The 12,046-nt window shown below is 57.7% G+C and overlaps 1 protein-coding gene across 13 annotated transcripts in view; it reads right to left on the bottom strand.

Annotated features, from left to right (window-relative positions):
* Nucleotides 1-12,046, bottom strand: part of Kcnq1 (potassium voltage-gated channel subfamily Q member 1) — a 285,308-nt gene that overhangs the window by 104,953 nt on the left and 168,309 nt on the right. For 3 of the 13 annotated variants that reach the window (XR_009226838.1, XM_046444864.2, XM_046444874.1), the window contains one exon: nucleotides 312-420. The exons of the other annotated variants lie outside the window; for them this stretch is intronic. Coding sequence is in view for 2 of the 3 variants with exons in the window: in XM_046444864.2 (XP_046300820.1) it covers nucleotides 312-420 (109 nt within the window). In the remaining variant the exon portion in view is untranslated. The remainder of the gene's footprint in view (nucleotides 1-311; nucleotides 421-12,046) is intronic. 13 annotated transcript variants of the gene reach the window in all.

Here is a 12,046-nt window from a genome sequence, read left to right as displayed (position 1 = left end):
GGCATGTAGCCCTGTCAACCCAGGGCTCACCTTAAGGAGGGAACGACTCTGTAGACGTGGAGCTGGGGGGAGGCGGGGGGCAGAGACTACGCCCTGTCAACAGAGCCAAACAAGAACTGCTTCCACAGCAGACATGCCCTGCCCAGGCTTCCGACTGAAGAGACAGTGACGTTTAGTCTTCTTCTGACCCCAAAAGGACCAGGACGCTAAGCTACACCGCTCTGTGGGATTTGAGCCCGGAGGCCCTGGGGCATGCAGGTGTTCAGAGGCCTTCTACCCAAGACTGGCATGGCGTGATGTTCTCAGCTCACCGTGACAGTTCTCCTGTCCCTTCCCTCCATTCCTGGGCTCCTCCTGCATCCGGCTGCTGCCTGCGGGACCCCAGCTGTCCATCTCCTGTCTCTCCTGCTCTTCTGAGAGCTTGTATTTAAAACAAAATGGAAAAGCCAGTCAGTACAGGCCCGAGCACTTTCCTGAATGTGGGGGGGCCGGGCCAGGGACGTTCCTGGGTGGGGGAGGCGGTGACCGCCCGGGGCTCCCTTCCCTCACCCGTCCTAGCCCAGGGCCTGAAGTGGCAGAGGCCATAGTTACTGGCCCTAAAAAAAAGAAGGGGTTGGGGAGGCAGAGGGCTGGGCAGGAGGGAATTAACTCCCCGAAACTCCCTGCCTGCTGCCTCGCTTCCCAGGCTGAGACCTGTGGGCAGACTGGGCTTACTGAAGGGCAGGGATGGGTCCAGGTGGACGTGTGGGTCCTGTTTGTCCATGTACTCACTTTAGGGTCATCCTCCCCTGACTTCCTCCTGAACAGCACTGACTATTACTGAGGTGACCCACCCAAGCCCTGGAATTCCAGGGACACTGTGCTAGGTGTCATCTGCTGTCCTTTGCAGGGACTTGGATAAATGCCTGCTAGGAGAGGGAAGAAGCCCAAGGCTGTTTGCAACAGAGGCCTGTGACCCTGAGGAGGACGAGGCCCTGGGGCTCAGTACTCAGCAGGACCTCGGTCATCTGACTGAGGCACGTCCACCCAGTGGCCCACCTGACTTAATTCCTGGGCTGGCTGGTGGGGATTTGTGGATCTCTCCTGCACTCCTGGCCTCAGGCCAGGGCCATGACTGGAAGTTGCCCAATACTTAGGCCTCTCTTCACTCTTGCTCCTGGCTGCTTACCACTCCCTGCAAACGTGGAAATAGAATGGTTGCTCTGTCTCGAGAACACCAGGGCCCACTGGTTCAGCATGGGCCTGCTGTCCATTCCACTTAGGAGGAGCAGCAGGCCTCAGGGGCCCCTTCCTCAGAGGGAGTCCCCACACCCCCACCAGCCAGAGGTCGGAGTCCTGGGCTGGCAGGGCCCATTGCTGGGAAGCCCTTAGGATAAGAAATTCTGGGAGGCCGGGGACAGAGTCTCTACAGGCCTGCTTATGCTGGAGTTACTGGCCGGCCGACCCCCAGGAGACCTGGGTGCTCCAGGCTGAGCCCAGAAACCCCGACAGGAGCGGCCACCGAGGAGGCACACCCGGCTACTCCTGGAGAGCCAACGTAGTGCCCCGGAGGCCACACATCCGACGGGAGGCCTGCCTCTCACTGTGGCTTTGGCCAGCCTGACACTTAGCTCCACCAACCAGCTGCCTCCCAGGGCCCCCAGATGAGCTGTGGGGGGTCTGAGGGGGCTGGAGGGCCTTCACCTCTGTTCCTGGCCTCTTCCACAGGGATGAGCCACCTGGCCTGGTGCAGAGCGGGTGCGCATTGCCCTGGGGTTGTTGACAACCCCCCGCAAATGTGAAGACTTGTAAGTGGTACAAACAGCCATTACTGTGGGCCCAGCCTCCAAGTCAGATGAGGCGGCCGGGAAAGGGGCTCTGACCTCCCTCCACAGGCTGGGTCAGGCCTCCGAGGATGAAGCTGCTCCCATCACCGTGTGGGATCATCCTAGGCGGCAGGTCAAAGGCGGGGTACCGCCCCAGGGTGGCTCAAACCCTCTGAAATCTGGTTTTACGAGAAGGAATTAATCCCGGAGCCGCAGGCTGAGGTTGTCAGGGAAGCCCTGTTTGACTTCAGGTGCTTGAACCGGAGATGTGTCGGCTGGTGGAGGCTGGCCTCCCCCAGCCCCCCTTCACCGAGCAGGTCAGCTGAAGGCTCTGGCAGAGACGAGACGTGGGGGACGATTTTATGTTTTGCACCGTCATGGTCCCTGCCCTGGCCACCCGCTGCCCACTCAGTCACCGGGCTCTGGCCGACGTGGCTGCTCCCCCCCACCAGGAGTCCAGGAGGCCTTTAGGCCAACACTGACTTCAGGGCCATATGGGGCTGCCGTCACCTTGGCCGATCAGTCCTTCCAGAATGGGCCACCTAGAGCGCATCCAGAGGGACAGGGTGTCCCATGTGGTACCTACTTGGGAGCTGGCATCAGGATGTCCAAGGACAGGTCAGAGATGTGTGATGCTGGGCTGAGCTGCCCATCATTGTCCTTGTCAAGGGGCCCTCAACAGCATTACTGCCACCCCCGCCTCCCATACACACCAAGGACCTGGCGGCCCCTCTGAGTTCTGTGCCTGCCATGGCTGCCTCCACCTATCCCCTCCTGGGCTCTTGGTGCTGTGTCCAGGTGGCACGCAGACAAGCTGGAGAGCACACTATGAGGGACCTAGAAGTTGGGTCCCACAGATCTGGACTCCTTCAGACAGGCACAAGTGTCACCCCCCCTGGGAGAGGGCACCTGAAGATGGTGGTGCCCTCCCACCCCCACCCTGGCCTCTAGAGTCACACGTCACTGCTCTTTGCATGAACCTAATGAGGCTGTCCCTGGCCAGTGACTTTGCGAGGTGTGCTCTCTGCCTGCTATGTAGCCCTCTCCAAGGCTCAGCCTTGGCTCTGGACTTCCCTCTCCCTTACACTCACTTGAGGAGCCCTGGAGTCCTGCACCCTGCACGCGCCACCTGGCACTCACCACTGCCTGAGCTCCTGCCCTCACCCCAAACAGCCACAGCATCACGCCCCAGGCCCCGCTGGAGGACTCAGACAAGCAGGGGAAGCAGAGGGCAGCCCTCAGTTCTCACTGGTGTCAGAATGGCCACCCAGCTGCCCTGCGTCCACCCCAAGCTTACTCAGATTTCCCAGAAGGAATGCCAACGGCTAGAACCCATGGCCTGGTCAGCAGGACAGGGAAGGGGCTGAACGGGGGGCTCAGGCTTCGGGAGAGAGGGCCGCAAGGGAGATGGCCCGCCCATCCCGCGCGCGCGGAGTGCTGGAGTGTTCTCGCTGAACTCCACCCTGATAGGGTGGGTCAGAGGCTTCTCCAGCCCAGTCACCGCATGCCCAAGACCGCAGCAGCCAGCAGCAGGCCACAGTCCCGGCCCGAGGCGCTGGCCTGCAGCCTGGACGCTGGGCCTCTTGAGAGACTGCCTACAGGGTGGGGCTGTGGCTCCCCGAGCCCCTCAGCACCCCCAGCATGCCCCGGGTGGCAGGCATGAGAGTTCCCCAAGTGAGTGCGAGGAGAGGGGGTCCAGAGCCGAGGCTGAGCCGGAAGCAGGGTGCCGGACGGACGGCTCGCCTGCAGGGCCGGCTCCGAGTGGGGCTTTGCTCATCTGGAAGCAATACCGTAGAAACGCCAGACACCCGAACAGGCACATTCTCTGACTCCCAGGCTCCACAGTGAGGAACAGGGTTTAATGGACAATCTCCCAGCGGCCAAGGGCGCGCAGGTTCCTTCCTGGGCCTTCACCTGGCCCTGGGCTTCTCCTGGAGCCCAGATCTTCAGAGCCAGAGGAACTGGGATGCAGCGGGAGCCCCCTTTGTTCCCTCCTTGGGTGGGGTGGGGGTGGGGAGAAGTGGAGAACTGCTGGGGGCACAGGGACTCCTGTGCGCCAGCCCCCAGCCTGTCCCGAGGAGCGCTGGGGAAAGTGGGGCACCAGGGTGGTGGCGGCAATCAGAGTCTCCAATGGCTACAACTTGTTCTGGTTTGGGGGAGCAGAAACCACTCTGCAGCTCTTCCCAACTTAATATAGCTGGAATAATAAAACCAAACAACAAAACCACAGCGGAAAAGATGATGGCGAGTTTTTACAGCGAACAGCAGAGGAGCGCCCAGAAGGCCGTCGGAGCGCAGCGAGCTCTGGGATTCAGGGAAGGCTTCCAGAAGCCGGAGGGGAGCGGAATGCAGGCCTGGCAGCCCAGGCGCAGAGAGTGGGGCTCCCCCGCCAGCCCACGGCCACGTCTCAGGCGGGGTCCTGGCCACCCTCTGGGGTCTCCTTCCAGAGCTCATTAATCCTTTCCTAATTTCAATCCCTGAAACATCAAATGCTTCGCAGTGTTCTTGATTTCGCAGGGAGTGGTCACCCTGCTGTCCCCCCACTCCCCGCCCATGCTGAGGCCTCAGCGTGCAGGTGGGCCTCTCCATCCTCACCAGGACCCCGCCTACCCCACAGCTCCATGGGTGTCTCCAGGGAGCCAGCGGTTGGTGCTCTGACAGCAGCCTCTGAAGGAGCCGGGAGCGGAGCCCTTCCATCCCCCACCTCCTCCCTAGGAGCTAACGTGTGCACTCCACGCCAGGAGCCACGGGGAGTCACGTGCAGAAAAGGCGCACAAGCTGGGTTGCTTTGGCTTTCCTGTCCCAGGGTGTGGCTGCTTGAGGGTGAGGAACAGGCCCGTCTCCAGGGGAGGCTCCCGCTGCAAGCCCAGCAGGGCCAGGGGCTCAGCCACCCTGTCTGCACTTCTCATGAGGAGTGGAGCCCTCCCCCTCCGCATCTCAGGAGCTGGAAGGAAGCTAAGAGAAGACCAGTGTGGTGCCTGGGGCTGGGCCAGAGGTCAGGCCTGGAGGCCTGGGGGCGTAGGTGGGGAGGGGCTTAGTTCTCTATCTAAAAATGCCTGACTGTGACTCCTGGGGGCCCTGTTCTGAGCCTCCCGACCACCCAGGGCTGCTGGTGAGTATGATACCCAGGTGGCACTCCTGTTCCTCCCCAGCCCCGCACAGTAAGGGCTGTGAAGACCTCCCAGGGTGCCACTGGGCCCTGCCTCCTGGGGGGCACAGCTCCTGAGTGTCCGTCGTCCATGCCACACTGTAACTCCCAAACCCAGCAGAGGGCCAGGCACACAGAAGACGTTCAATGAGTCCGGAACACATGGGTGATGAAGGGACGGAGCAAATGTGCATAGCTCAGATAACAGGCAACACAACCCCCTTCCTGACCCAAGGATTCCGAAGCCAGCCCTGCTAAGGATCCCAGTCACCCACCCTGACTCTCTGGGGGCAGGGAACACAGGCAGTACTTTCCCTTTGAACAGGTGGGGGAAGGGACCAAGTGAGGCAGGGCAGAGTAGCTGATCCAATTTGGCCCAAATGCCTTGGCCCTGCTCTGCTTCTGGCCACCTGCCCACAACTCCACTCCCCTGAGTGGACTCTGCCTCTCCTCAAAGGCACCCTCCTCAGAAAAAGTCTCAGGACCCTCCCTCTAAAAATCTGCAAACTGGATTTGAGACCCTTGAGTTTTAAAGGAAATTTGAAAAATCAAGTTCCTTTGTAAGCTGGCGAAGTCCTGTTTCTCTGGTGGGGAGGACTGGGGTGTCCCACTTGCTATTTAAGGACTATTTCTTGATTGTGGGGGATCTGTGGATAAAATGCCCTGCCTGGGAAGCAGCTCAGTTATAGCCACAGACTTTCCTGGGGCTCTTCTCCCTGGGCCAGGCCTTAGGGTACAGAGGTGAGGACAGAGGGCCTCAAAGAGCCCCATTCTAGGGTGGCCCTCACACTTAGTAGATGACAACCAAGGCGAGGGAAGAAGTCCCTGCCAGGTGCCTCATTGAACCCGGATGGGAGAGGCAGTTCAGGGCTGGGCCCCGGAGAAGCACACAGAGAAGCAGGGAGGGAGTGTGACCGGTGAGACTAGAGCACGTGCAGAGACCTGGGCTTGGACACACTGCCCACCACCACGAGACAGGAGACCACGGAGCGGCGCTATCAGACATCATGGGGACTGATGCGCCACGTGGCCTGGAGTTGTGGGGAAGCTCCATGGGAGATGGCCTGGAGGATGGGTAAGACCTGGACATGGGAAGGACAACTGCTGGTCACTGCTGCATAAAGCCCCACGGGACTAACTAAAGAAGTTTAAAAGATACATTTTGAAAACTGTAGGATGTTCTTAGAACAAAATGTTTTAAATCCCAAAACAGTAAAAGGACATCCCATGTTCATGGATTGAAAGACTTAACATTCATTAAGACAGAAATACTCTCCAAATTAATCTACAGATTCCATGTCACCCCTTTTGGAATCCCAGTTGGCTTCTTCATAGAAACTGAGATCATAAGACTCATATGAACACTCGAGGGACCAGAGTAAACAAAGCAATCTTGAAAAGGAACAAAACTGGAAAACTCACACTTTCCGATGTTAAACTTTAGACACTGCTACTATAATCAAAAACAGTGTGGCACCATCAATAAATACAGACACACAGATTAATGGGGTAGAATTGAGAGTCCAGAAATAATTCCTCACATTTACTGCCAACCAGTTTTCTATAAGGCTGTCCAAATCATTTAATAAGGAAAGAATCAAGTCCTTCAATAGGTAGTGTTGGGGTAACTGGGGATCTACATTATATAAAACAAGGACAGTCCCCTACCTCATACCACATATAAAAATTAAGATGGATTGAAGATTTTAATGCAAGAGCTAAAATTACAAAACTCTTAGAGTATAGGGATAATCTTTCAGGCTCTGGTTTTGCACCTTAGTACTTAACTATATCACCAAAACCAAGCACGAAAGAAAAAATAGACAAACTGGACTTCATCATCGTTAAAATTTTCGAGAGTCAAAGGACACCATCAAGAAAATGGAAAGAACCCACAACATGGGAGAAAATGTGTCAAGAATATAAGGATGTGTATGTGGGAAAGAAAGAACAACTTCTCAAATAATAAAAAGACAAATGACTCAATTAAAAATTGGACAAAGGATCAGAATGGGTATTTCTCCAAGGAAGATACACAAGTGGCTGATAAGCACCTGAAACGATGCTAGCATCGCCAGCCACAGGGACATGCAGATCAAAACCACAGTGAGACACAACTTCACACCCACCAGGATCACTCAGATCCAACAGGCAGTAACAAGTGTCGGGGAGGATGTGGAGAAACAGGAGCCCTCCTGCACGGCCCGTGGGGATGTGAAGGCCACTTCGCAAACAGTTTGGCAATTCTTCAAAAGGTTAAGCAGACAGTTACCACAAGACTCGGCGATTTTCCTCCCAAGAGAAAGGAAGTTATGTGTCCACAAAAGGGCTTGAACCTGAATACTTTGGCCATATCATTGATAAGAGCTTAAAAGTGAAAACAGCCCTCGTGTCTATCATGGATAAAGAAAACGTGGTCCCTCTGCACAGTGCATTATTTGGGGGCCACATGAAGGAACGGGACATTGACCCTTACTGCAGCATGATGCTGAGCAAAAGAGCCCAGACACAGAGACCCAGCACCACCCCGTCCCACTGGTAGGAAATGCCTGGGGTGGGCAGACCTGTCGAGATGGCAAGAGGGGTGGGAACAGGCAGCGGAGGCTCACAGATGCGGGGTTTCTTCTGGGAATGCTGAAAATGTTCTGGAACCAGATAGAGGGGTGGTTGCGCAACTCTGAACAAACCGAGAGCGGTGGAATCGTACACTTTGGGTGGGTGCATCGTATGGTCCGTGAATTCTATCTTAATAACAGCTGTTGCACAAACAAAAATGAAAACCAAAAAATGCAAGGCTAACCAAAAAACGGCCCCTCAGGACCACGACACCAGAGCAGACCCCAGAATAGCTCTCAGTCCCAGGATCCTCCTGGACTCAGGGTCCGGGAGGCCCCCGGCCCCAGTGCTGAACCTCCGCCCACGTCCTGCTACACGGCTCCCAGGTTTGATGTTTCTCATGGTGGAGGCCCAGGAAGGAGAGCCAGCAGCCCTCGGCAGCTGGGGTGGGGGGTGGGGGCCTGGAAGCTGTGCAGCAGGGATGGAGGCTCCCACGCTCCAGGGCCAAGCTGACGTGACTAAAGCTAAACAGACCCCATGCCACAACGGGGTTACAGCTAATTCCGCACAGCACACAGAGCCCTCGCCAGCCATGGCAGCCTTGGGGAGGGGCGGCGGGGCAGGCAGCCCCAAAGGTAATTTGCACACGGAGTTTATAAGGCCCCTCAGCTCTTTTAAACATATGCTTCTCTGATTATAAACAGCTGATGGCTCACAAGATTCAGATTTTCCAGCAGGGCTTCCAAAAAAAGATTGCACTCCAAGCAGGGAAAGGTGACCGGGCGCTGCACTGCGGACGCTAATCCAGCCGCGTTCTCTCACACCTGGAGCTGCCCTTGTGGCCAGGTTCTGGACGCGTCACATCTTCAGAATGTTTGCTGCCATCGGCATGTCACCGGGAGAGCTTTGGCCTGGGGAGGGGCAAGGTGGTGGAGATGGAACCCACAGACAAACCCTCTGCTTTCCTGGTACTGAGGACATGGGAAACCCTCACCTTCTACCCGAACCTTGTGAGGCCAGAATTAGAGGCCCTGAGGCGAGGCTCCGTTCTGGCCACTACCCATGGGGTGTACCCCCAGAGGTCTCTACACTGACCCTCTCGGAGGTTGACTCTTGCTCAAACTTCCTCCTCTGCCACCTTTTCTGGGGTTCTAGGTACCCGGAATGGGGTAGAGCAAGAGGGACATGGCAAAACAGGAGTGCCAGCAAGGAGCCCGAGTGCCTCCATGAGATCTTGCTCATTGTTTTTGCAGTTCTTGCTGAGCCATGCCAGTGCGCTGGGTCACAGGTACAGGGAAGGAAAGGTGATGGGCCGGCTGTTGGGAGGTCTCGAAGTCCAGTCTATTAAGTGCTTCTGCTGATGGACAGAGAATTTTGTCAGGGGCATCCTCTCCCCACTGAGGAAAGATTCTCAAAAGCCTCCCCTGCCCAATGCCACAGAAGAGTTTTGTGACCGAGCAGGGTCTCTTGGGGTCCCTCACTTTCGTTGTCTGTTGGGGGAATTTTAGAAGCAGAGGCCCAACCCCAGGGGACCTGTGCATGGTCACCTGGTCCCAAACCAGAATTCCAGGGGGTAGCACATGTGTGTTCAGTGCTGAGGAGGCCAGATGTGGGCAAAGGCCACCTCCATGAGACGGAGGGGGAAGGACTGACCCTACCCCCAGGATGCTGACGCAAGGCCAGTTTCCCTGTCCACAGTAGCTGCTGGTGAGCAGGGGCCGTTAGAACTGGTCTCGCCCAGTAAGTGCTGCAGAACTGCTGGTAGGTCCAGCTAGCAAAGCCTCCCTGCTTGGACTGGGCCCACCCTTGTCCATTTACCACCTGCCTGGGTGCTGCTGCTCATCGCATGCTGGGGCTTTGAGCTGACAGCCCAGCACCTGGCTGAGAGCGAGGCCTTGGAGGCAGAGGTTGCCCAGCAAGGAGCCGGGCAGCTCTATCCACACGGGTCAACAGGCAGCTCTCAGGGAAGCCCATCCAACGCAGGTGACTTCTGCCTTTTGTTACCGCAGATGTTCATGGACCAGAAATGATCCCTCCTTCTAGTGTAGGCTTTTCCCAAAGATCCAGGGATGAGACATTGATGCCATCCCCACCCACCTACAGGGTCCCACTCCTACCCCATCAGGCCTGCTCCCCGGGTTCTGTGGCTCTCTCAGAAGAGGGCTCTTCAATATTCCTGGGCACAGAAAAAAATCAGGGACAGTTGGCTATCGAGGACCCTTCCCCAGCCCTATGGGCATTGCCGTGAGTTTTATGGCATCCCAAGGAACTAGACTGGGACCTTCTGGGGTTGGGGCAGGGAGTCCTCTGTTACTTTGCCAACAGCCAACTTCTTCAACCAGAAACTCACAGTCACTCGTCACACCTGTCCAGAGCCTCAGCAGCCCTCGGTGGGCCAGGGACCACCTGCCACGTTGGGCTCTCCTTGCCTCTGAGACTGGGATCTGCTTTGGGTTCTGGTCCTCCTGAGCACTGCAAGAGCCACTGGTCTTGAGGACAGGGAAATCCCACCACAGTAAAATGAATACCCAGGGCAGGCGTACAGTCTGGCCACAGCACCCTTCCAGGTATCCAGGTGCCACTTCCTGGGAGCCATCAGCCATCGGTGAAAGCAGATAGGCAGGCTAAGCCTGGTGAGGGTGGCTGTGTCAGGTGGATGTCGCTGAGGGACAACTCACCCCATAACATCACAGTTTGCAACAACAGACCTTTCTTCCCTCATAAGGGATGGGGGTTCGGGGGTTCAGGGATTCAGGTGTGTGACGGCCTGGCTGGGCGTTCCTGCTCAGGGTCTCTTGGGAGGCTACAGTCTTGCAGAGGCTTGCCTGGGTCCACAGAACCTACTCTGACTCCTCCTGAGGCCTCAACTCTCAGCAAAGGGCCCTGGCCACGGAGCTGCTTGAGAGTCCTCGCAACATGGCGGCTAGCTTCCCCAGGGTGGGAGGTCCCATTGGAGAGAGTAAGGACCGGGTGGCAGTGCCTTTGATGGTTTCATCTTGGAGGGCATTGTCACTTCCTCCGCATCCCATTTGTCAGAAGCAAGTCACTGAGTGAGGCCCCAACTCAGTGGGATAGGAATTGAGCTCCACTGCTTGGGGGCAGGGTCCCCAAGGACCTCACGGACACAGCCCACAAGCACCCTGGCCTCCGTCAGTTCTTCTCACAGCTGTCCTCGGAGTCCGCCTGGCCCATTTGAGCATGCTCTCCTCAGGCTCTCTGGGGCCCTCTACAGCCCCTGCCCTGTGCCCTCTGTTCTGGTTTCCTTGGAGCAACCCCCCTCCACAAATGAAGGCAGAGTCTGGAATAGAGCGGGGTCTCTGCAAGTATCTGTCCTCAGTATGAATCCCACCGAGGGCCCTGAGAGCTTACAAACCGATCGCAGTCACCACAGTGAAGGGGGTCGGAGGCCCGTTCTTGGTTGAGTGGGGCTGTGGACGTGGCAGGCCTGGGAGGAAGCCGGCGGGCATGTGCCAGGCCTGGGATGCATGGCGGGAGGAAACTGCTTCTGGAAGGTGGTGGTAGAAAAGCTTCTTTCGGCAATGAGTCTGGCAGGGCCTGGCTCCCTTCATCTTCCCAGCCCCTGAGCCTGGCACCCAACCAGGCCCCAAGCAGGTGCACAGGAGACAGCTGCGGAGTTGACCCGTGTAGCGGCGGGGGCTTCGGGAGAGCTGGGTTTGGCAAACCGAGGCTTGGCAGTGCAGTGCTCCAACACAGCACAGCACAGCTGCCCTCCCCAAGGAGGCAGCCCACACCCTTGCTGCCACTCACAGAACCGCCGAACTGCAGACCCCCACACCCTGGCCTCACGCTGCCGCTGAGCCCTAATGTAGTCGCGTAAACCTGCTGCGGAGGCGTAGCCTCATGCAGCACAACCACCTAACCCATGTCCCCCAGAGCCCCTCTGAAGTCACTGTGGGAGGAAGGGTGACCCGGACCTGGCAGGCTCCATCACCCTGAGCCTTGTATCCCATCCTGGGCCCCGGGTAGCAAAGGGCGAAGGCACCACAGACAGGCTGTGTCCACAGGGTGCTGTCACTGCAGTGGGGGTGTGTGGGAGTGACTCCTGCCCACGGCTTTCTTAAGCCCTGGCTTGGGTGCCCGACTCTTCTGTCCCTCGGCTTGCCCATCGCCACACATAGCTCTGCTGCTCTGGCCAGGCACCGTCGTGCCCTGTCCTGCTGAAGCTGCTTCTCCGAGGTTCCTGACCTCGCTACCCCTCCAGGTCTGCTCTCCTCCAGGCTCAGCGCTCCTGTGGGTGAGAGCGAGTGTCTTCCAGCCCCGCTGGCCTGGCCTCCCTTCAGGTCTCTGCATGGAGCAGCCAGAAGGATCTTCCTAGCAGGGTGACCTGCCCTTGGACCCTGCTCTGCCAGAGACCCCTCAGAGAGGCCCCACTGTGCTTCCCACCCAACCGCAGCCCACAAGGCCTGAGCCCAGAGCCTGCCTGTCCAGGGAGGGGCTGGCGAGCACCCTGGACGGAGAGGCGAGGACAGGCGTGTGGGTGCTGCAGACAGCAGGGCAGGGAGGCAGGCACACTTCT

The sequence above is a fragment of the Marmota monax genome, unplaced genomic scaffold, assembly GCF_021218885.2.
Source record: "Marmota monax isolate L192 unplaced genomic scaffold, Marmota_monax_Labrador192_F-V1.1 WCK01_AAM20220418_F8-fsc00038, whole genome shotgun sequence".
NCBI lineage: Eukaryota > Metazoa > Chordata > Mammalia > Rodentia > Sciuridae > Marmota > Marmota monax.
This window is presented reverse-complemented; position numbering and strand designations above follow the sequence as displayed.